The 24912-nt window shown below is 37.4% G+C and overlaps 1 protein-coding gene across 6 annotated transcripts in view; it reads left to right on the top strand.

The window, feature by feature from the left end:
* SBF2 (SET binding factor 2) overlaps window positions 1-24912 on the top strand; it is a gene marked incomplete at its 3' end in the record, with an annotated part of 467309 nt that overhangs the window by 386698 nt on the left and 55699 nt on the right. For 4 of the 6 annotated variants that reach the window (XM_079707414.1, XM_079707412.1, XM_079707410.1 and 1 more), the window contains 9 exons: window positions 7725-7895; window positions 10442-10704; window positions 12333-12505; window positions 13342-13415; window positions 14878-15073; window positions 18223-18350; window positions 19742-19917; window positions 22290-22435; window positions 24427-24625. In XM_079707414.1, coding sequence (XP_079563540.1) covers window positions 7725-7895; window positions 10442-10704; window positions 12333-12505; window positions 13342-13415; window positions 14878-15073; window positions 18223-18350; window positions 19742-19917; window positions 22290-22435; window positions 24427-24625 — 1526 coding nt within the window. The remainder of the gene's footprint in view (window positions 1-7724; window positions 7896-10441; window positions 10705-12332; window positions 12506-13341; window positions 13416-14877; window positions 15074-18222; window positions 18351-19741; window positions 19918-22289; window positions 22436-24426; window positions 24626-24912) is intronic. The other 2 variants (XM_079707413.1, XM_079707411.1) reach the window with 1 other exon arrangement.

Here is a 24912-nt window from a genome sequence, read left to right as displayed (position 1 = left end):
TAGTTGTGGCAAGCAGGGGCTACTCTTCATTGCAGTGCATGGGCTTCTCATTGCGGTGGCTTCTCTTGTTGCAGAGCACGGGCTCTAGGTGCACAGGCTTCAGTAGTTGCAGCACATGGGCTCAGTAGTTGTGGCATGCGGGCCCTAGAGTGCACGGGCTTCAGTAGTTGTAGCATGTGGGCTCAGTAGTTGTGACTCATGGGCTCTAGAACACAGGCTCAGGAGTTGTGGCACACGGGCTTAGTTGCTCTGCGGCATGTGAGATCTTCCCAGACCATGGCTCGAACCCGTGTGCCCTGCAATGGCAGGTGTATTCTTAACCACTGCACCACCAGGGAAGTCCCCAAGTCATTGTTTTTAAAACTGATAAATGAAGGGATAAAATCATGTTTTTATCCTGCTTTCTAATATACACTATATGTTTGGGTCTCCAAACAGTTGATGAGGGGAAGTTTTTCTTTATAGAAATATTCTAGCTAATAAGTGAGGAAGTAATGGTAGAATGAAAATATCAGTATTTTATTGCTCCTAATGATTAATGAATCTAGGCATTGACCATCAGTGGCCTTTAATATTACAGAAAGAAGGACAACCAGATTTGCCTCTTACAATAGTATCTCCATGAAATATTCTTGCCAAACAGTCAAGCCTGAATCTGATCACGCTTCTAGATCCAACTACCAATTTGCAGGAAATGCAGAGGACAAAAGAATATGTCACATGAGACCATTGGGATGCAGTCAGCAGCCACCAGACGGATGGAAGTTCTGTTGGACAAATAATCCAGTTTCTTCAAAAAATAGATTGCAAGTGGTGGGAAAAAAAGAGAGGCAGACAGACAGGTGGTAGAGAAATCTGTAGATTAAAACCAACTTCAGAGATATATAAACTAATGTAATATATGGACCTTATTTGGGCCCTTCCTGAGTCAAACAAACTGATTGTATAAAAATAAAAAACAAGGAAAAAAACAAAGAAAAAAATTATTTATTTATTTTTTTTTGTGGTACGCGGGCCTCTCGCTGCTGTGGCCTCTCCTGTTGCAGAGCACAGGCTCCGGACGCGCAGGCCCAGCGGCCATGGCCCACGGGACCAGCCGCTCCGCAGCACGTGGGATCCTCCCAGACTGGGGCACGAACCCGCGTCCCCCGCATCGGCAGGCGGACCCTCAACCGCTGCGCCACCAGGGAAGCCCAAGAAAAACTTTTTAACATTTATAAGATAAATTAAAAATTTAAACACTGACTAGATATTTTATATTAAAGAATTATTGTTAATTTTTTCAAATAGTAGATTTGTAAAAAGTCTGTGTGAAATAATTTCTCATTAGAAAAATAACCAATGTACAATAACCCAAAAATGTTTATTGGTACAGATAACAATGGGAATATTTCTTAGGCTCCTCTCAAGTAGTTCCAGGAACTATTAAATCATACTGAAACTAATAATCAAAGTTGACAGTTGACATGAACCATTGTTTATAATAGCTAAAAGGTAGAATTAATACAAATATCCATTAACAGGAACAAGGGAATGCTATATATTCATACAGTGGAATTTCTCACAATAGTTAAATTGTGATTAAGAAATTAAATTCTTAGCTAAACTACCTGGGTTTGAATCCCAGCTCTGGTTCCACCATTTCCTGGCAATATTCTCTTGGACAAATTACTTAACTTCTCTGTGCCTCAGTTTCTTCCCCTTTAAAACAAGGGTAACAATAGTACTTACCTCAGTGGATCAGAAGATTGCTATAAATACTAAGTAAGTTGACAAATATATATAATGAGAGATCAGTACAAGTTAGTTACAATAACAATAATATTAATTATTATTATTATTACCTTAATAAGTCTAGCAACATAATACATGAAAAGCCAAGTGGCAGAATAAAACACAATATGGTACCTTTTATATAAAGTTTAAAAACCTACCAAAAAGGGGCAGGGATTTAGATCCTGTTTTGTGTTTTTAGGAATACGAGACCCAGGCAGAGGACTTGACAACAAGCTAATATTTGATTTCTACTAAATTCTGGACCACGAAGGAAAGAAATTGATTCATCCTCTCTTTTCTCAGTATTTACCAAGCAGCTTCATACAGAGAATCATTAGAAGGATACGTAGTTTAAGGACTTCAACCCTGTCATTCCAGCTACTGACACTGGCACATCAAATGAATACTGGGCAATGCTTGTGTAAGAATATACTTCTTGTGTAGAAATTTTGTGCCTGGATCTTCTAAGCAGCCCAGGAGAGGTTTAGACCATTACGCATTTGAGGTTACTTGCACTCTTCAGTATCAGGTAGTTGAACAGGAAAAACTATGGTAGATTCTCACATTACCTCCGTTTAACTAATTTGATTACTCACCTTTCTGTAAACCCCACTGACTAATGAACACAGTATTCATTGTTGTAGGCCACTCTCTTTCTGTCCCTTCTGAGTTGTTTGTTTACAAAGAGCCAGGTGTTTTGTCCCAATTAATTATATAGTTTAATTAAATATTACATAAATCAATGAAATATAATATGTATACTTTGAAAAGCATTAATAAGGAATAAAATGCAATATAATCCTGTGTATTCTTTATGGATATAAACAGGTATAAAAACATAAATGGGAATGAAAAATACCTAATTCAGGATCATTGTTGCCTCTAGGATAAGAGAGAAATAGGATCAACAGAGGTACACAGTAGGCTTCAACCAGATCTATAATGTTGTATGTCCTTTGTTTTAAAAAAATGCACAAAGCAAATATGTTTAAGATGTGGTTAAGAGTTGATAAATATAGGTTTTGAATACACGTTTTTCCCATTCCTGTCTTCCTTTTGTTTGTCTCTCAAGACTAAGCATTTCACCAAAGTTCATCAGAAAATAATCAGAAGTTAATTCTTTTTTTTTTCAACATCTTTATTGGAGTATAATTGCTTTACAATTGTGTGTTAGTTTCTGCTTTATAACAAAGTGAATCAGTTATACATATACCTATGTTCCCATATCTCTTCCCTCTTGCGTCTCCCTCCCTCCCACCCTCCCTTTCCCACCCCTCTAGGTGGTCACAAAGCACCGAGCTGATCTCCCTGTGCTATGCGGCTGCTTCCCACTAGCTATCTATTTTACATTTGGTAGTGTATATATATGTCCATGTTAATTCTTAAAGTGACTTAATATGTGGACTCCACAGGCCAGTGTAGAATCACAAAAGGGCTGGCTGGCACCATCCCTGAACTGTGCAGTAGGGTACACTTGTATTCCAGTGTCCAGAACTGGATAGGAAATACCCAGCAATTAAAACAGTGAATCTTTGTATTCTAATTATTCTTTTTAAGAACATTACATATTTATGGAATCACTCCTCCCAGGAGCTTTTTCTCCTGAAATCTGGCTTCCCTCTGAACTCCCTAATTGAAGCCTTGGGCCTAGAGAGTGAACGTATCTAGCCAGACAGTCCTTAGATAGGCCTCTCATACTGATATCTTAACCTTCCCTTGACCAACTCGTCTCTGAGATGACTTGTATCCATTTATTTGGATTTGAATCTGGCCTGCTGGTTAATGAGCCCCGTGAAGTTTATTCTCCATATCTTGTCCCATGCTGGGTTTCCTTTGAATGCTTTGTGGAAAATGAATGGCATTGCTTAATCTAGTACTTTCAGAGCTATTTTTTCTAGATAAGGAAGGAAGTCAACACGTTCTTAAACATCTCATAAAATTGCATGGCAAAATATCACTTGTTTATTTAGGATAAAATCATAAGAATTATTACGAAATGTAAAGTAAATATTATTGCCAAAATTGAAGAGGAATAAAAGATGCCATTTGACAACAGTATTAACACCACCCTCAAACCTTCATTGTGGATTGAGTCTCATCTCTGTACAAAATAAAAGGTCATAAAGCTGGCATATGGGCCAATTCGAGAAACCATCTTGGGAAAGTCTTTTTTTTCAAACCAAAAAAGTGATCAGAATCATGAGATAGTTTTATCTACAGGTGCTTATTTTCTTTGTTTACTAAAACTACTATTAACACTATCATAGAACATAATGAATCTGAACCCCTAAGCAGTATCATTGCATCTTTCTCTAGATAATTATAGTTTTGTTTTGTGAAGTATCTTAGTTTTTGTATCTTACAGAAATGACATAGAATAATGGAAAACCTTACCTCTGTTCCCTTTTCTTCTACCCATCTTGCTGTGTGACCTTGGGCAAATCCATTTTCTTTATGGGGTCTCTCAAATGTACAGTGAGGGCATGCAGTATTCACCTTCCACACAACTTTCTAGCCCAGTCAGAATGCATGGCTCCACATTTCAGGTATAGTCCTTACAACGCTGGAGACATGTTAAACATGTTTATACCCAGGGCTTTCTTTTGAAAGTTGCATTCCATTTTCTCAGCCCACCTCACCACGTATGCCAGGCTAGAAGGCAGTCCTGTATTTATAAAACAAGTTGAGATTGTCATGTCATTCCATAGCTCTTGATAATACTTGATTTTTATACATTCACATGTTTTAAATGCTCAGTTTGTAGAAGATACTAGGAGAATTTCATTCCATTTACTGGATGGTTGCTGCTCTGGCTTTTTAAAACTTGGAATCAACTTTTATTTAGAGCAAAGAAAAATCTTTTAAGAGGCTAAATTCATGCTGCTATTATTGCTGTGAAATTGTATAAAGATTAGGATTCATGCCAGTTTTTTTTAATCTAAAATATCATGTGATTGCATTTTAAGGGTTTATATTTAGAAAAAAATAAAGTTTTAAGAGCAACACACTTACCTATATGTGGAAGAAAAAAAAAAGAATGCATGGCTCCATTTTTGCAATTCTTATTTTAAAGAAAGCCTTATCTGGATGGAATCTAGGCAGAATAGGGTGCTACTGCCCTCTGCTGGCCCTAAGAACACACCTACCCACCAGTGCAGTGGATCTGCCCATCTGAACAGCAAGGAACTCAGTGCCCCTTGCTTGCACTTGAGAAGACATAGCAGGAAACCACAAAGAAAGGAAGTACATTTCATATTTGGAAAAATAATAATATTTAAAGTATTGGGGAATTAATGATTTCTTATGCATGTATCAGATGCCATCACCATTTGTGACTGACTTGCCACCAAAAAGTGCTTATCCTATAATCCCTTCACCTTGCTGTCGTTCTCACCTAGTAAACAAGCTGTGGGTTCTGACCCTTTGGGCCACTGTCACTGTTACACCATTTTTCTGCTTTGGAACACATTCAGTCCACTTTTGTTCAAAAGATTTAGGGAAGTTTTTACATATTCACTTGTAGTTTGTGAATAAACAGGTAGATAATGACTGGTATGTGCCAAGGAAAGTGAATACGCAGCATCAGCGAGAAAACTGCTGAAAGAGGAAGGCAGGGCTTCATTAGACTCTCAGATTCCTACAGCGCTCTGTCAAGTTATAATAAGAGATTTATAATTAATTATAACTTTCTGTTTTGTTGATGATCCTAAAAGGACTACATGTGAGAAACTGATAAGAATTTGTTAAGAGCTTAGTTTTTCTGAGCTCATCTATATTAATATAATTTCAGAACTCCAAAATTTTAGAATCTGTTGTTACATTGTGTTTGTAAGAAATGGTGCTGCCTCTGACTATACTCAAGGGAAAGGCAGTTGAGAATTATGCTTTTACCTTGTTTAAATTTTATGCCTTTAAAATCTCTTTCACAATAGGCCTATGCACTGCCACTGAGGTCATTGTTATTTCTTAGAGTGGTTGGGGCAAAAAAGAACAGTTCAACCCACATCTCAGGTGTCCTCAAGCAGAGTATAGAAGGAGTATGTGACTCACAGTATCTGTGGCTCACAGAACCACACACATTTTATCCTTGATTCCCATAAGTAGAGAGTAGCTATGTCTTAAATGAGCAGTCTTTGCACAGCTTCCCCTTGGGGATCTCCTGATATGTGCTTCATGGTCAGTTCCAGCTTATAGCCCTTAAAAGAGTTATGGATGATCATCCCAACAGCAGTGCATAGGCCTATCTTGAAAGGGACTTACATATGGGATGCAGAAGTACACAGACTCTACTAGGCAAAATCACAGCCACCCCACTTCCAACTATATAAGTACTACATTTCATGGTATACATGGTGCCTGTTCCAGTTGTAGGTTTAGTCTGTTCTGAACCAAGAAGGAAATTAATTAGCATGTACTGAACATATAATTTTTACCAGGAATCTTATACATTTGTTATGCATCCCTAAGAAATGAACCAACTTTTTGCTACATAACTGTTATGTATATAACCTTAATAGTGATCTTCAGTGTCGAACATTTTAGAAGAGAATTCGCTTATTAAATTACTTCAAAATAAAACTTACATTATCAAAAACTTTAGCTCTACTGATAGAATACAAATTAACTCAATTCTAAAGAATAAAACGGAACAAAAATTATCTGTCTATTGAAAGTATTATCAGGTATTTGCTGAGAAATAATGGGTTTAAAATTTTTTGAAACATCCTTAACTTTTCGAGGTGAAAGAAACAGCTATGGAAAGGTGACTCAAATCATTTACTGAAGTTTGGCAATTGTAAGTTGTCTATAAAATTTAAAACACAGCATTAATTAAAATCATATCAGAGGTTTCAAGGCAGAATATTACTTTGGGAAACAAAATCCTAAAGTGAAGGAAAAGAAACAGTTGTGCTAAACAGTATTTAATTTATTTATGATTTGCTTTCAGTTTCTTTGCAAGATAATTTGCTATAGTAAAAAGAGCAGGGACTTTGGAAACAAACTAACTTTGGGCTTGAAACCTAGTTCCACCACTTATGTAATTGCTATATGGCTTTGGGCAATGACTTAAACCTTGAATTTCTGTTTTCTCTTCTTTAAATTGGCAATAATAATGTGCATCTTACGAGATTTTTAGAATAAATGAGATGCATAAATATTTATGAAGAGCCTCAAGTGACTGCAGAGTTAGTTTTCTTTCCCTCTGTTGTTAATCACAGAGTAGGGTTTACTCTGACTTAGAAGCCCAGCAGGAAGTTCTGGAAAGGAAGGTTTGGTTTGAGATTACCTTCCCACACCCAGACTTGGTTACCAGAAAATGCCCCAGAAGCCCGGGACAGTCATCTATGGATTATGTGAGCCAGACAGCAGCCTCGGTAGGGAGGTAAATGGCTGGAGTGAGCAGGAGGGAGGGTGCAATTCCTCTTGGGTCCCAAATTCATGATATGCCCTCATTCTGTGTGCAAGGCGAAGCTGTAGGCTCACTCGCATTTCAATTAGTGTCCCCCTAACCCCACCAAAATGTACTCTACTACCAAGTAGAAGAAATTTTGAATTATCTGGAGTTTTATATTTAGGTTGTCATGAATTTTATTATATGTCCTAATTGTAATAAGAGCTACCAACTCTACAGTGCTTGCTGTGTGCACAGTACAGTGTTTAGGTACTTTTCATATATTCTCTAATTTATATAATTCCTTTGATTTTTAGCTGTTGCTAGAATATCCATTTTAATAAGTAAAGTGACAGAGACCCTGAAGGATTTGATAGCAAGCCCAAAGTTGCCAGTTAAAAATATGTAAGTTGCTGATTGCTAAGCTTGTACTGCCATAAGATATTGTTTAGATAAATCCTTGTATCACATTCATGATTATCTGTGGCCCCTGTAACCTTCTGAACTGTCATGATTCTGTCAGCCCCACGGTGATGTATATTGTGTGTTCTCACAGAAACTGGCCCCTGGAGTCAGCCAGTTTGCTTACACCTGTGTACAGGACCACCCCATTTGGACGAATCAGCAATTTTGGGAGACAACCTTTTACAATGCAGTGCAGGAACAGGTTCGATCCCTGTATCTCTCAGCCAAGGAAGACAATCATGCCCCACATCTGAAGCAAAAGGTAAGATAAAGAAAGGTACTTGAGTGGGGCTGTGGTCCTGGCTTCAAGGAAAGCTTACTCAGGTATTCCCAGGGCCAAAGGAAATCTAGCCACTTCCTACCAGTGTATTTGGGGTTTACTTTAGGAAGCCCTCTGGTGAGTATCTTTCTCCTGTTGATTTCTGACATTTTTTTCCATAATAACTTCTTACTACAGTTCTGTAGCACTAGATTTGTTTTATTGTATTTTAATAAATAAGAATTCCCTGGAAACAATTATAGGAAGTTGAACAGAAAGAATAAACCTAAAATACCTAGGCAGATGTCTTTATGCAACTAACTTCTTGAAGGAACGTCAAATTAAAGTCAGTTGACTCGAAAATAAATGCTCAAAAGTATGCCAGCAATAAATCTAGGTCTTCTTTTAGGAGTATTCTATATGTTTCCATATATTTTTATCACCATGAAATAAATTTAAGGAAACTATCAAGAAAATAGTTTAAAATAAAGAAAATTGGTTTTAATTTGGAAGAGCAGTTTAAATTTTTCTGAAATTTTGAAATGTCATACACTACCTGTCTGGTCTTAGGCAATTCACTTTACCTTTCTGTGCCTATTTCTACATTGGTAAAATCAATAGATAAGATTATTGCAAGATTTTAATGTCTAATACAAGTAAAGGACATTGAAGAGTTCCTGGCACATACTAAATAATAACTGTTAGAAATTACTGTCCTCATTAATTGAACTTAAAGCAGCACTAAGGGCTGATTATCAGTATTGATTCACTTTAAGAGTAATTTTTTTTAAGTTTTTTTAATTAATTTTTTTATTGAAGTATAATTGAAGAGTAATTTTTAATCCTACATGCTGGGCTAATACATTGCTGCTGATCCTTTCCTCCATTTTAAATTTGCCTTATATTATGTGAGATAAATGAACCTCGATAGCTAAACTGAAACTACCTAGTAGTCACATATTTCTATGACCTCAAGTAATTTTAAATATATTATTGATCTATTATTGAGTATGATAAGAACAGAAACTTTAATAACAAATAGCACTATATGACATCAGTCTGATATTTCAAATTATTGTTTTACAGTTAGCTTTAATTGTTTTTTCTTAATTTAAAACTCTGATTTTTCTTTCAAAACACCAGATGTACTTGGAAAAGGGGTAACTTGTAGCAGATCCAAAGAGTATTAGCTCGAAGTCATATTCTAGAAATATTGGCCTGGTGGGGTGCTTTTGATAATTTTTAAAGAAGATGTGGGGCTTCCCTGGTGGCGCAGTGGTTGAGAGTCCGCCTGCCGATGCAGGGAACACGGGTTCGTGCCCCGGTGCGGGAAGATCCCACATGCCGCGGAGCAGCTGGGCCCGTGAGCCATGGCCGCTGAGCCTGCGCGTCCGGAGCCTGTGCTCCACAATGGGAGAGGCCACAACAGTGAGAGGCCCGCGTACCGCAAAAAAAAAAAAAGAAGATGTGGTGCTAACATTGGTATATCTCAAAAACGTTCATAGAGCAAATACATGTCACTGCTTCTGTGTCCTTTATTCTACAAAAGTCTGTCTCTGAGCCCCAGTTTAGGTATGAGTGAGACTATAGATATACCAGCTCTTCATAAGCTGTAAAGTGCTGTGCAGATGTGGGTTACTGCTGTTGTTTAACTCTTCAGCCTATAGGAAACCCCTCTTAAAAATCCCATGGACACCTGTATACCCATGTGGTGATAATGTTTGGTTCCCATATTTACAAAGAAACCTAGCTCTATTTTTTTGTGACTTTGGTCATTCTATCTTCTTCTCCAAAGAGCAGAAGAAAAGAAACAGCAGAGTATTAGAAAATGCTACTGGCACATTTGACCTGACCATTAATAGGTACTTCAGGTCAACGATTTGTTATAACTGGCAACTTGAAGGGGATAGAGCCATAGAGATAAATAAATACAGTGAAATGTTAGCAATGAGAAGTGTGTACATCTTTGTTTTGCTGCTGCTTCCTTGTGTTTGTCATGTGGCTCCATTCAAGGCCTGTTGGAGCTCAGAAAAAAAGACGCTTCATGTTGTTATATTTTGTTTACATATTTTCATTTTTACTGACATAGGTATTAGATAGATGAATTATTAAAACATCTTCCATGTCTTTTGAAGCTCATGTGAAGTGATAGATTTGGATTTTTTTTAATTTTTATTATTTTTTTAAAATTTTGGCTACGTTGGGTCTTCGTTGCTACAGATGGGCTTTCTCTAGTTGCGGTGAGTGGAGGCCACTCTCCGTTGCAGCGCACAGGCTTCTCATTTGCAGTGGCTTCTTTTGTTGTGGAGCACGGACTCTAGGTGCGAGGGCTTCAGTAGTTGCAGAACACAGGCTCTAGGGAGCACGGGCTTCAGTAGTTGCAGCATGCGGGCTCAGTAGTTGTGGCACACAGGCTCAGTTGCTCTGCAACATGTGGGATCCTCCCAGACCAGGGATCGAACCCGTGTCCCCTGCATTGGCAGGCGGACTCTCAACCACTGCACCACCAGGGAAGTCCCAGATTTGGATATTTTTGCTTTGGTTTTTAGGGTAAACTGCCTGATGACCAATATCAGGAGAAGACAGCAATGGACCTGGCAGCCGAGCAGCTACGCCTTTGGCCTACTCTGAGCAAATCAGCTCAGCAGGAGCTGGTGCAACGTGAGGAAAGCACTGTCTTCAGTCAGGCCATTCACTTTGCAAACCTCATGGTCAATCTGCTAGTTCCACTAGATACAAGTAAAAACAAGCTCCTAAGAACGTCAGCACCAGGAGACTGGGAAAGTGGGAGCAACAGCATTGTTACAAACAGGTACCAAATGTGGACACACAGAGACCCTCCTATTCTTCTTGGCTTAGCACAGAATATAAAGCATTTCGGGTAAATATTGCTATACATATTTCAAAAATTAACCATTTTCCACATCTTCAGACTTGCTCAGCTTTTCTCTATTAAAAGACTTTCACTACATCCGACTATTGTTAATCACCTCCCATACTCTCTTCTCTTTCATGACCTCGGATTTTTCAAATGTCTCAACCACTACTGATCCAGCCCTTCAGTTACTTTCCACCACAGCAATTTACAGAAAGCACTCTGGAAAATTACTAATGAACTCCTTCTTGTCAAAGTGATTATTTGTTTCTTGGCCCTCCTTTTCCTCAGTTTATCCATTGCATTTGCCTATAATCATGTCCTCAACCATTCCTTGCTCTTAACCCTACTACTTCCCATACCACTGAGAATAAAACCATAAGGCCTAACAGGATCTGGCCCCTGGCTATTGCTCAGACCTTATTTCCTATCACTCTTCTATCAACGAAACTGGTATCCCTGTTCAACATTCGAGGCATGATACTGCCTCGGGGCCTTTGTACTTCTTGTTCCTGCAATCTGGAATACTCTTCCTGAAACAGTCATAAGAATCACTCCCTCACTTCATTTAGTTCTCTGCTCTAATGTCACCCACCCAGAGAGGCCTTCCTGACTTCCCTGTCTTAAGTAGCATATCCATCACTTGCTCATACCTTTTTTTTCTTTCATGACATTTTCTACAATCTGATTTACGTAGTGAGTGGCTAAGGCACCTAAGTTCGTTAATGCTTTGGGATGGTGTGATGGCCAAATTCACTGCTTTGCTTTACTTCTAACACTGATTCAGCTAATGTGGTTGGATTTGGAAGAAAGAGAAGTGAGTAGTTTAGAATTGGCAGTGAGTCTTTTCCATGACTAGCAATCTAAAAGAAGTCATAGGAGGCAGGAGTATTTATTGAATTAAAAAAAAAAAAGCAACACGGGCAGGTATCACACTTTCACATTCTGCTCCATTTCAAATTTATTCCCTTCTTTTGCATGATTTGTATCACCTACAGACAAATGATGGTTTCAAAGTGACCAAAATGGTTGTGATTCACTGACAGAAAGAAAAATATTGGCAAGAGAAGGGTTCATAGGACAATTTTGTTCTTCCATTTGGAAAAATACACTACTTGCTGAAAAAGGTTCTTTTACTTTGCCTACCAGGGACATGTCTCCCGGTTGCCAAAGGTCAAAGATAGCCATATTACTTTGTCTGGCTCCATGTGGCAATTAATTTGGAAGGACAAGTTTTTTTAGAAGGTTCAAGTATCAGATAAAATTTAATGTCTCTTTTTGTTTTATTTTCTGTGGTTCGTGAGTTCCTCTTAGAAAAATGACAGAAGGTATTCCTTACAAAAACAAATCTGGATCCAAAGAACAATGTCTGACAATAGCTTCCAAACGTAGGCAAACAGAACATCATGTTTCACCACTATCACTTATAGAGAAGCCATGGAGTTAAGTGAGGTTTCTACTTGAGTATACATCCCTTTAACCAAGTTTAAATTGCTATGGAAGATCACTGTGATATAGTAGTCATTTGTTTTACTGACCATGATTTCTTTCCTTGACTTTCTTAGTATTGCAGGAAGTGTAGCTGAGAGCTATGATACAGAAAGTGGGTTTGAAGATTCAGAGAATAATGACATTGCCAATTCTGTTGTGCGTTTCATTACCCGATTTATTGACAAAGTTTGCACAGAGAGTGGAGTTACTCAGGATCACATCAAGAGCCTGCATTGCATGATACCAGGTAATCGCTTTGCAGATATTAGAGAACCAGAATATTAGAGATAACTGAATAAGAATTATTCTTATGGGTCTGTTTTCTCCAGCATAATACTTGGCTTCCATGTAGTTTAGCCTGCTATTTATTTTTGTTTTGATTAGTTTTTTTCAATAGTTTTAAATTATAGTAAAATATTTCATAAAATTTGCCATTTTAAACTTTTTTAAGTGTAAAATTCAGTGGCATTAATTATATTCACAATGTTGTACAACTGTCACCAACTGTCTATTACCAAAACTTTTTCATCACCCCAAACAGACACTCTGTACCCATTAAGCAACAGCTCCCCATTCTCCACCCTCTAGCCCCTGGTTACCTCTAATCTACTTTCTATCTCTATGAATTTGCCTATTCTAGATACTGCATATAAGTGAAATCATATAATACTTGTCCTTTTGTGTCTGGTTTATTTCATTGAGCATAATGTTTTCAAGGTTTATCCAGTTGTAGCAGGTATTGTAACTCATTTCCTTTTATGACTGAATAATACTCTAATTGTATGGATATACCACATTTTATTTATCCATTCATCTGTTGATGGACACTTGGATCGTTTTGACCTTCTGGCTGTTGTGAACAGTGCTGCTGTGAATATTCATGTACAAGTATCTGAGTCTTCTTTTCGGTTCTTTTGGGTATATACCTCGGGAGTGGAATTACTGAGTCATATGGTAATTCTGTGTTTAACTTTTTGAGGAATCACCAAACTATGATTAGTTTTTAATTCTAAAATATCCAGAATTTGTTTTAATTCTGCTTGTTTGTTACTCTTTCATTTTGAATACTCTGATTCATCCCAGGAATTGTAGCTATGCACGTTGAAACCCTAGAAGCAGTGCATCGAGAGAGTAGAAGACTTCCACCTATACAGAAGGTAATTATTCCAGACTACATGCTTTCAGAGTATAAAATCTCTTAAAAATAGCAACAGTAGACAGTTGTGCCCCAGAAAGTACCTTCTCCTAACCTTCTACAGAGACCAGCTCTAGTTTTAATGATACATTAAACTTTGAGAGGAGTTTACATGTAGATCCTCATAAAAAAAATATAGTGAAACAGAATAGTGGATCAACAAAGGAGCAATAATAACCTCTTGTTGAGTCTACTTTTATAGGCAAGGCATAAATTATGAACATTCTAACTTCCAAGCCCAAGCCACGATTTTATGCCCTGCCTATTTCCCCCCAAAAATGACTTAAGGCAATTACCATAAAATCACCAGGTTCCTGAATCTGTATGCATTACAAGGATACATCGCAAACATCTGGGAAGTCTATTAAAAATTGAGAGGCCTGAATCCCAGCCCAGCCTCCTGAATAGGAGTACCCTGGGACTTGGCCTGGGAATCTGTACTTTAACAAGCCTCCCAGATGATTATTTTGCAGTTAGTCTGGCACCAGTCTGTGGGACTAGGGTTCAAGACCCTCTTACCTATATAACAGAACTACTAAAAATAAATTCAAAGGAGAAATCAGAAGCCAGATGGAAAGGAGAGATAATTCTATCAGAAATCTGACACACAGTGATCATTATACTTTGGCTTTACATTTAGCTCTGAGGTTCCTAGAGCCAACAAAAAGAATAGTGCTGATTTATATAGTTTTTATTGCTCAGTGAAAAAAAAAATAAGTGTATTATATCTTCAGGAGAGATGGATTTTTTTGAACCCTTCAGGGGAGTGTATCGTGTGGTTACTTACTTCCCAAGATGTATAAATGGTCATAGCTTGGCCAGTTTTTGTGTTAATCTTTATAAAAGGCTAAGAAAGCCTCTTCAAAGATGCATCCATTTTAAAAAATATATTTGTTTTTTCAATTTTCAAAGTAACAATGCTTTTGTATAAAATTGAAACATTAAAGAAGCACACATTGTACAAAATGAAAGTCCCCCATGGTCCACCTCACCCCGACCTCTACCCTTAACCATGATAGCACCACCTTTAACAGTTTGGTTCATATTCTAAAAGGGGATCATAATATACACACTGGTTCGTAGCTCTTTTTTTACTTAGCAATGTATTCTGGCATCTTTTTATGTTCACATATATAGATCCATGTCATTCTGTTTAATGGTTGCAAAATGTTCCATTGAATAGGTATCTCAAAAAGTTTAGTAATTTCCAATGATTTTACTGTGAATAAGCAATGCTGAGAAGAATCTTTTTACATTTGGATATAGAAACATCATTTCTGCCTCTTCCCAAATCTGTTTACTCATTTTGGCTACTTGGGAAGTCTGGCTTAAATTTTTTAGATCTGTAACTGCAAAGATAACCTTGGTCCAAGTGTTGGAAATCCCACTAGAGTTGTGTTTAAATTAACTTTCTCTGTTGCTAGCCCAAGATTCTTAGACCTGCTCTACTGCCAGGAGAAGAAATTGTTTGTGAAGGTCTTCGAGTCCTGCTGGATCCTGATGGAAGAGAAGAAGCCACTGGAGGCCTTCTTGGAGGCCCTCAGCTCCTGCCAGCAGAAGGAGCCTTGTTCCTCACCACATATAGAATTCTGTTCAGAGGGACTCCCCATGATCAGCTAGGTATGGCTCATATAATGCCATCAGAACAGGGTTATCTATGTGCTACATGAGGCTTTGATTCCATCTGTTTGCAGTGATTTGCAAGTCAGTTCAGATTCAGAGTAAGCCTTTTTACCACACAGCTTTTTTTTAGAACTTTTGTCTTTCAAAGCTAATGATAATTTGGATCATAGATTCTTATTTGAAGAACCAAAGGTATCTCCTAGAGAGCAAACCACGGTTCATCCACTGAAACTATAATAATTTCATGAGGCAGCATTTTGTGACTTAGGGATATTCACAGTATCCAGCTACTAACATCCTCTGCTGATTTGCCCCACCTTCTGAGTCCTGCAGTAAACTGTAAGGCTGAGGTTTTCCAGACTCATGATCCCTTTTGTGGAAGGGTGTGCTAAGCATTGCAGGGCTGTACAGCACTAACTAACTAACCACTTCTCTCATTCCATTTCAACTAACCCCATTCCTCTCTTAGCAGACCTCTCTTCTATTCAGAAGACCTCTCTTCTAAGAAGATACCTCTCTTCTATTCACTAAACTCCCTCAACTTCTATTTTCTACTACGCTCTACAATCTTCTGTATTAGAAAGGAATAGCATACCTTATCAAGTCCAAATTATCTTTTTAAAATCTTTATATAAACTAGTCTCTATATAAACTATTCTGGTTGATAGAAAAAGCATATAAGGTTTTGGGTAAAATTATTGATCTCCAAATCAAGAAGCTCAGGTTTAGATCACTGTTGACCAATCTTGATATCTTAAGTGAGTCCCCTAACCTCTCTGAGTTTCAATTTACCCTTTTATAAAATTAGGGAATTGGGCTTGCTTGGTGATAATGCAGTCGCTCTCAGCCTTGACTGCATATATGAATTATCTGGGAAGCTTTAAAAAAAAAAAGTTGTTTTTTTTTTCCTGGGCCTAACTCTCAAACAATTGAATTAGAATCTGTAATAGGATTCTAGGAGGGGGAAGACCCAGACATCTGTGTATTTTTGTTACATACTGAGGACTGAGAAACATTGGGATAAATGATTACTAGAATTCTTTCCTCATCTGAAATTATTTATTCAATAGTATTTGATGAGTGTGTACTATGTGTTATGCACTTTGGTAGACAGTGGAATTCAGATGTATAAACTGTATTATCTTCAAAATCTCACAGTTGTATAATCCCTTGCTTAGATAAAATCAAGATGGTTTATTGGTCATAAAGATTGCTTACCACATGAAAAGCAAAAAGCTCGTAAAATTCAATAAAGAAAATGAATCAGCAGGAATAGTTGTGCTCTTCTGAAAAAGAGTGAAAAAGAGAGCAAAAATTCTCAATCCTCTCCTGTCATGTTACTGTAAATAAATTACATTTGTATTTGTAAGCAAGTGTATTTTTAAAACTAAATATCTAGTACTTAAAGCATTTTTTGTACTAAACCCTTTGTGAGCTCAGTGGCCATAAACATATATTTTGGGCATATAAATATATGAGATACTTGGTCATTTAAATTGCTCTAATTTATGTCTTTTAAAGAAATCAAAGCCGTATTTAGTGTGAAAGCTTGTATTGGTCTCTTGTTTTTTCTTGACAATTTTTGGGTTAATTTCACATTTTAGGAAAATTATTTTCATCAGAGAAAAGTTTTGTATTTGCCTCTTTTATTTCTCTTTTTAAGTTAATTTAAATTTTAAATTTTCTCTTTTAATGCCACATAGAAATCTGATCATTTGACATGTGTTATATAAGCATAAGTCATTTAATACATCTTAGAACTTAAATCCTGTGTATGTCTTGATTTTGTTTAGCCTCTGGGTATGAGTCTAATATAAGAGAATTTTCCAGGTTAGGAATTCAGAAGTTCAGGGACTGAGGAATTCTGATGATAATAAGTAGATTACTTAATATATGGTCTCTTAAGTCAGATAAACCTAGTTCAAATCTCACCCCCTTTGGCTTACTAGCTGAGGGGCCTTGCCCATTGCTCCTCCTTTCTGTTACTTGTACCGCTGCCTGAAATGCCCACCCTTTTCCCCTCTGCAGATCCAAACCTACATTCTTTTCAACACTCACCTTCTCTCTCACTTCTTCCAGGAATCAGTCTCTAGCCATCTAGCGTGCAGAAGTCTTCTCCCCTCTGAAATATTTAAAGCCATGTTCCCTCAAACCTAGGAGCTAATTGCATGTTGTATTCTGTATTCTGCATGTGACTTTCCTCCCCCATGGGGAACTGTGAGCTCTCCAAGGGAAGCTTCATGTGTGCTACTTCTTTTCTAGATGCTCATCTTCATACCCTCAGGTAGTTGATAAATAATTATTTGTATTTTCCCTTTCTTGCTTTAATATTTAAACTCCTGAAAATCTTGGGCCTAAGCCCAATCATATATCTTCTGAAGGCACATATACATAGTATAGCACCTTTATACAGAAACAAACTTTAACAATCTTTTCCCTTTTGCTTTATTATTACATTAAATATGATAAATGTCTTTTAAATATTTGAAGATACTTCTTTTCTTCTGTATAAAACCTACCCTTCCTCTAAGATACCTTAAACCAGATGATCTTGTGTGGCACATAATAGACTGGGGAACTAGAATGAAGACTGGCAGGCTGGGACAGTTCCTTCACTCTGGGAAAGGATTGTTTCTCAGGAATGAATTGCCATGCAACAAAATTAATGAATGTGATTCTAGAGTCGTGGCACTTTCTCTCACTGCATTCCTAGACATTGTCCTCTCCAGACACATTTCTCCGGCAGAGGCTGGTGAAATGAGCACAGAGACTCTAGAAAACAGCTCTAGAAAAGGGCTTCCCTGGTGGCGCAGTGGTTAAGAATCCACCTGCCAATGCCAGGGACACGGGTTTGAGCCCTGGTCCGGGAAGATCCCACATGCCGCAGGGCAGCTAAGCCCGTGAGCCACAACTACTGAGCCTAAGCTCTAGAGCCCACGAGCCACAACTACTGAGCCCACACACCACAACTACTGAAGCCCGCGTGCCTAGAGCCTGTGCTCCGCAACAAGAGAAGCCACCACAATGAGAAGCCCGCGGGCAGCAACGAAGACCCAATGCAGCCAAAAATAAATAAATAAATTTATTTTTTTTTTTAAATGAGCTGTAAAGAGCTGTTGCTTAGTCTGTACCCTGTCTTCCTGTAGTTGGTGAGCAGACAGTTGTGCGAAGTTTTCCCATTGCCTCCATCACCAAGGAGAAGAAGATCGCAATGCAAAACCAGCTACAACAGAACATGCAAGAAGGACTGCAGATCACATCAGCATCTTTTCAGGTATTAAGAAAGGGAGCCATTCGTCTGCTGTTTAAAAGTTTTCTACAAATGATGTCATGGCCACTTTCTTTTGATCATATGGCCAGGAGTTAGAGGATGAGGAGAATCAGAGGGTCTGAGAGGGTAATCTTTGATTGAGTCAACTCTTGAATGGTATTGGATTTAATCCTCCATTTCCTGAGCCCTGCAGTCAACTCAGAGTAATAATAGATTATCTGTCGATATTCAGTGATCTTAGAAATTCAGATACACACAGTTGACTCATATTCTGTGCCAAGTCTTACCTCAGTTTGTGTTTGATAAAGTCTTTAGACAGAAAGCATCTCTTGGGATCTATTTCAGAAGGAAATGCCCTGTGGCTCTTCTGTGGAAGAGGTAGAGCTCTGAGAATTACAGCTAGGTCTAAGGTTCTAAGTAACCCCTGATGAAGCAAAGGTTTTTTCAGGGAGCTCTGAACGTATCAGAACTTGTGAAATTATTGATGCAAACCAGACACTTGGAAGAGTGATCTTTTCTTAGTTTTACTTTTTTTATAATTCTCGGTCTGTGACATTGTGCTCTTCTCACTCTTCCTGCCTTGCCTCTGACTTCTCAGATTTGCAGGGTTCCAGTTCTTGCCTCGTTCCTTCCAGGCAAGAAGCCCTCCCTAGTACCTCCATATGCTAATTGTGTGAAATGTAAGTCTGCTGATCTCTAGGCCCAGACCTTCTCTGGTCACCTGAGAGCACTGACCTAGAGATTTCTTCACTATTCCAACTGCAAAAGGACTCTAAACTAGAATGCTGCATGGGTCTACTGGCTAGGATTCTAGTCAAACTGAATTTTTTCTTCCTAGATTTATAGGATCTCTGGGTAGGAAGAGACCTTCTTAGGCCAAATTCCCTATCTAGAACCAACAGTTAATAAATGAGAAGGACATGTTTCCTACTCCAGCCACTATAAGTTAATTTCCCTATCCCATCATAGAAAAAAGATAGTCTTGAATTCCCTGGCGGTCCAGTAGTTAGGACTCCGTGCTTTCACTGCCAAGGGCCTGGGTTCATTCCCTGGTCAGGAAACTAAGATCCCATAAGTCGTGTGGCTCAACCAAAAAAAAAAAAGAAAAGAAAAGAAAAAAAGAAATGAAAAGAAATTGGGAAAAGATAGTCTTAAAGAAACTCAACTTCAAGATACACGATTTTCCTTGCCAGCTAACCACCTATAACAAGTAAACCATTCTGAGCCTTTTTTATTTTTGAAATTTTTAAATTTTATTGCATGATATCCAAGGTCCCTTCAACTTCGAAACTCTTGCCATTAGTATTATTATTTTTTTGTTATTTCAGTAATTTGGGGGAAGCTATCTGGAAATCCTTAATGTTTCTGATACGTTTAATTTCTTTTGTCCCTAGTTGATTAAAGTAGCATTTGATGAAGAAGTGAGTCCAGAAGTAGTAGAGATCTTTAAGAAACAGCTGATGAAGTTTCGTTATCCTCAGTCCATTTTTACCACCTTTGCTTTTGCTGCTGGACAAACTACCCCACAAATAATTTTACCCAAGCAGAAGGAAAAGAACACTTCCTTTCGGTAAGAATACAGGTTTCTTCATTTCAGCCCTCCCATAGTTGACTGTCAGGCGAAGTGACCTATCTTTTGGGTCAATATGTGACTGTTCTTTTTGTTTGCTGTTTTGTCACACCCATTGAACCAAGCTCAGGAGTTATGGAACAGCAGCATCAATATATGTAACAATCATGTCCATTGCTCATGATGCATTTTTAGAATGTGAAATTCTCTTTTCCGTTTTTCCTGTACTGATCGCTTTCTAACTTCAGTTTTCATTAATATCCAGGCCTAGTGGACAGTTTTGCTCTGGTCTAGAGATGAGAATGTTTATTTTTTCTTTTTTTTGTAACTTTTTATTTAGATATAACTTCAAATTTATAGAAAAGTTACAACATAGTACAAAGGATTCCTGTATACCCTTTACCCAGATTCACTGGTTGTTTGTTTTATTCCATTTTCTTTATCATTTTCTCTCTCATATATATATTTTTTCTAAACCATTTGAGTTACATATATAGTGCCCCTTTATCCTTAAATACATCAATATACATTTCTTAAGAACAAAGACATTATCCTATATGACCACAGTACAGTAATCACAACCAGGAAATTTAATTGTCATAAAACTGTTACCTAACCCAGATTCCATATTCAAATTTTGCTTATGAGCCTTTACAGCTACTTTTTTTTCTGCCTGGTACAGGATCCAATCCAGGATCAGGCATTGCATTTACTTGTCATATTTCTTTAGTAGGAATCCTTATTTTCTGATGAAAATGTTGAGGAATTCATGTTGAAACTTAAATTTCAGTTATTACAAAATAACAATTGCTTTAAAATTCTCTTCAGTTAGTGATAAAATATAAGGCTTAACATTTCAGTCCATTCATCATCAAACACCTGGAATTTGAGCATCTGCTAGTACAAATTACATATTAGGGAGTACTCTGCAGATTTTGGAGAAAAGACCTTCCTTTTGCCTGAAAGTGGGGTAGGTTGGGGATTATAGGTGATTTGAAGTCACAGACAGTATGTCATTTCTAAACAGCTTTCTAGGCAATTACAATGGTAAGCCAAGCATCTTATCTTAGCACTGTGGGGTCACAGGGGAGCCTATGATATTCATTATCTCAGCCCTCTATGGAAGAAACAAAGCTTTGTATGGTGTTTTATGTTTAGAAACTGTCAGAGTGGGGTTGGTTATATATATATATCTATAAAATCAAGCTGATTCTGTCAAGCTACAACAGAGATATAGCAATTTTAAATTTTAAAATATCTTAGAATTGTCTTGCATATATAAAACAAAAGATATAGCTCTAGCTGGAAAAAATTCAAAAATCCCATTGAGTTTAAGTTACACCTGAAGTGATTCACAATAGGCTTAATTTAGGAAATATCAGCAGTCTGTGATTTCTAACAGCTATGTAAAACATGCTCATAACCCTCAGATTTACACTTCAGATCACTAAAGACAAGGTCTGGTAAAACTATTTGACAACAAAAGAATCCTTACTACCTTTCATCAAATGACAAGAAAACACAAAAGGAGTTCTGTTCTTTGCAATAAAGAAGAACATAATCAAAAACAATCTTACTTGAAACCTTCATCTCAATATGATTATTCAGGAAATAGGTACTTTGTTTACTTCTTTGAATTGTAGATATCTATACCCAGAATTTCTATCAGCAAGAAAAAGTAAACCATTTAAATAAATAAAGTACTTTTAGGTCCAAATGACTTAAATCCTAGTTTCTCTTTAATTAAAGCTGACTCTCAAAAGGATACTCAAATTTCTGGTTTCTTATTTTTTCTCCTCTCAAACAGGGGAATGATTTTACTCTTCTGTATCTCAGAAGGCTTCTAGTGTCAGAAGGCAGGACACCACACATACACATTTAAAACACTTAAGAAATATGTAAAGGTGTTGCCAGTTATAATTGTCAAGATCTTAAAGAAAAACTTATGCGTTAGTAGAGAGTTTGAATCAGCAGAGGAGGAGGCAGGCTGGCTTTCTACGCAGGAGGACTTCCGCAAGCATGGTCTATGGGAACTGGTGGGGGGAGTGGCATGGATAACCAGAGTGGGTTAGGGGTATGCTTGACCAAAAAGCCAAACTGAGGAGTTTAGATGGGGAATGATAAGTAGTCTGTGTCCCACTCTAGGTTCTTGCACTTTTTGCCTAAAACAGTGTCCTGATGACAGCAGTGTTTTATGGGAAATTAGTCTGCTGACATATAAAAAGTCATCTAAAGAAAGAGAGGCTTAATGAAGGTCTGGACAATGCTAGTGGCTGTGGGAATAGAGAACAAGTTGAGCAACGTAGGTATCAAAAAATATAAGTGGCATCTTCATATTAAATTGACATTCTCTTTGGTTTTGTGACTTGTAGCACCTTCTCAAAAACAATTGTGAAAGGTGCCAAAAGGGCAGGGAAAATGACAATTGGGCGGCAGTATTTATTGAAGAGGAGGACAGGGACAATTGTGGAAGAGAGAGTGAACCGTCCTGGATGGAATGAAGAGGATGACATATCTGGTATGTAGAACTTGTTTTTCCTTCATGAATGAACTTTGTATCTTTCTTCTTATATGAGTAAAAACAAGAGACTAAGACATAGTTGCACTTAAACCTGACTCTCAAAAACCTAGGTCTATCTAATAAGATGGGAGGCACTTACAGCTCCTCAGAACTGGAAAAAAAAGTTTTTTATTTTCCCAGTATTCCATTGTTCAGATAAGATTTTGTTAAGTTATATTCCTCCTCTACCAAATTCATAGAGCTGATTGGCCACTGTTATGTGGATCTCATTAAAGGGAGAAAGAAAGAAACCCCACTACATAGAAAATTTAGGTATAAAGTAGTCCCCCATACGTTATTGTTGTGGAATAAGAATAAGGAAATAAGGGCATTAAATATTCAAAGTTGAAGATTTGAGGTTTTGGTAAGAACATTGTGGGTGCTCTTAATCAAAATGGGGGGCCTAAGATGAAGGCATTCTTAGATGATAAGAAAAAAGTGCCTGCTAAATATTTAAAAGAGCAGAATCTGGGGAGCTGAGATAACTCTCAGTCAGGAAAATAAAGGCAGAAAACTAGCAGCAAAAGTTATTCCTTAACCTAGTGTCAAGTATGCTTATGGAATTAACACTAGAGAGAATCTGATCTAATAGAGAGGATGCCATTGTACCCTTTTCTTTCTCAGGCTCTTAGATTCAATCAGTGATTATACAGCTGCTACTTTTACTCCTACTAATAACAACAAGAACACTTTAAAGAAAGAAACCTCATCTTTAGAGAGATCACTGGCTAAAGGTCTCCATTTCAGTATGTGTATCTACGGGCTTGCCTCTGGGGGCAGTGAAAAGACCATTTATTGGAACCCTGGCTTCTCATAGTCACATGGAAAGCCATACAAAAACTACCGCTACCCATCACTATTGACTTCTAATTCAAAGATTTTATGATTTCACAGAACAAAAACTTATTCTATGATAGTTATTGCACCAAAAGACCAAATTATATAATGCTCTTTGCTCCTCTAAAGATAAGAGGCCAACACAAATAAAACTGATACCTGATGATATATTTGCATTGTGAAGTTCACAAACTAAAGCACAAAGTCTTATAGAGATAAGCTGGGTTTTTTTTTTTTCCTTTTAATGGAAGAGAGCCATATCATTCCCTTTGACTTTAGAACTTTGAGTACATTTCGAAAAACTGAAAGCTTAATTTGACTTCTCTCACTTTAAAAATAAACAGGGAAGTAAGTAAAGATAGTCTTTAACATGGAAATTTTTTTTTATTTAGAACATGCAGTACCCATTAGGAATGTTGTTTCTTTTTAAATCCTCCCTAAAATACTTCATTATTGGGAATTCTTCCAACATCTGAAATCTTAAAGGATTCTGTAACCTGCGATTGCAAAATTGTGAGGGAGTTTCCCATATATACCACATCCTCTGACAAAATATAACTTCTACCAAATACAACTCCTTCATACCTAAGAAAGGTCATTTCCCACTAGTGAACTTCTGCTTAATCTAAAAATTTCTAATAAAAATTTATGCTGTTTGAAGTTAACTGAAACCTGGAATGATGAGTTTGTGTAGTGATCATGTTAGAGATCAGTTTTACTGACAGGTTAGTCTCTCACGAAGTATGAGTGTTTATTCTATAGAGTTCTAAACAGAAATCACTCCGGGTGGACATTAATAAGCAAGCCTGACTGAAACAGAGAAATATGGGTAATGAATTCAAAATTATATTGTTTTTAGAAATTTTGAGTAACTTTCCCTGACATTTTGAGTTAGTTGAGCTCCTGATATTTTATTTCCTGACTATTACAGTTTTAATTTATGTTTAAGCATAATGATTCCTCAGAGAAGTTACATGATTTAATTTTGGTATACATAGCACCTCTAGCCCTAATATAAACCTCTCTTGGTTAAGGATCCTCTTCAGAAGGAAGTTTTTAATCCTCTACTTTGAGCTATATCATTTCTTCAAAACCTGTTTCTGCCATCACAGTTTCAGATGATAGTGAACTCCCCACAAGTACCACCCTGAAGGCTTCGGAGAAATCTACAATGGAACAGTTAGTGGAAAAAGCTTGTTTCAGAGACTATCAGCGTTTAGGTTTGGGAACCATAAGTAGCAGCTCTTCGCGCTCAAAACCAGAGTACTTTCGAATCACTGCCTCCAACAGGATGTATTCACTTTGCCGGAGGTAAGTCTGTTGGTGGTGTCCAAGAAGAGACCTTTCCTTCCTTCCATTTGAATCTTGAATGGGCTATTTGCATCCATAGCACAGAGAGAAAGAGAGATGCTAGAAAACAGGAGCAAGGTGTCCAGGGGTATGTGTGTTTAAGGGACACTTTTTATGCAGCATGTGCAAGCATCTCACTGACATTCTCAGAAGTACAGTTTTATCACTGAACAGTGCCTATATTAGATCAGAAAGTGAATGGTAAAAGTTTTTGTCTGCTTTATGAATTTCCCATATTTGTCTTTCTC

The sequence above is a fragment of the Hyperoodon ampullatus genome (assembly GCF_949752795.1).
Source record: "Hyperoodon ampullatus genome assembly, chromosome: 7".
NCBI classification, from domain to species: Eukaryota; Metazoa; Chordata; class Mammalia; order Artiodactyla; family Ziphiidae; genus Hyperoodon; species Hyperoodon ampullatus.
Note: the sequence above shows the minus strand (reverse complement) of the source record. Positions and strands in the feature narration are given on the sequence as shown.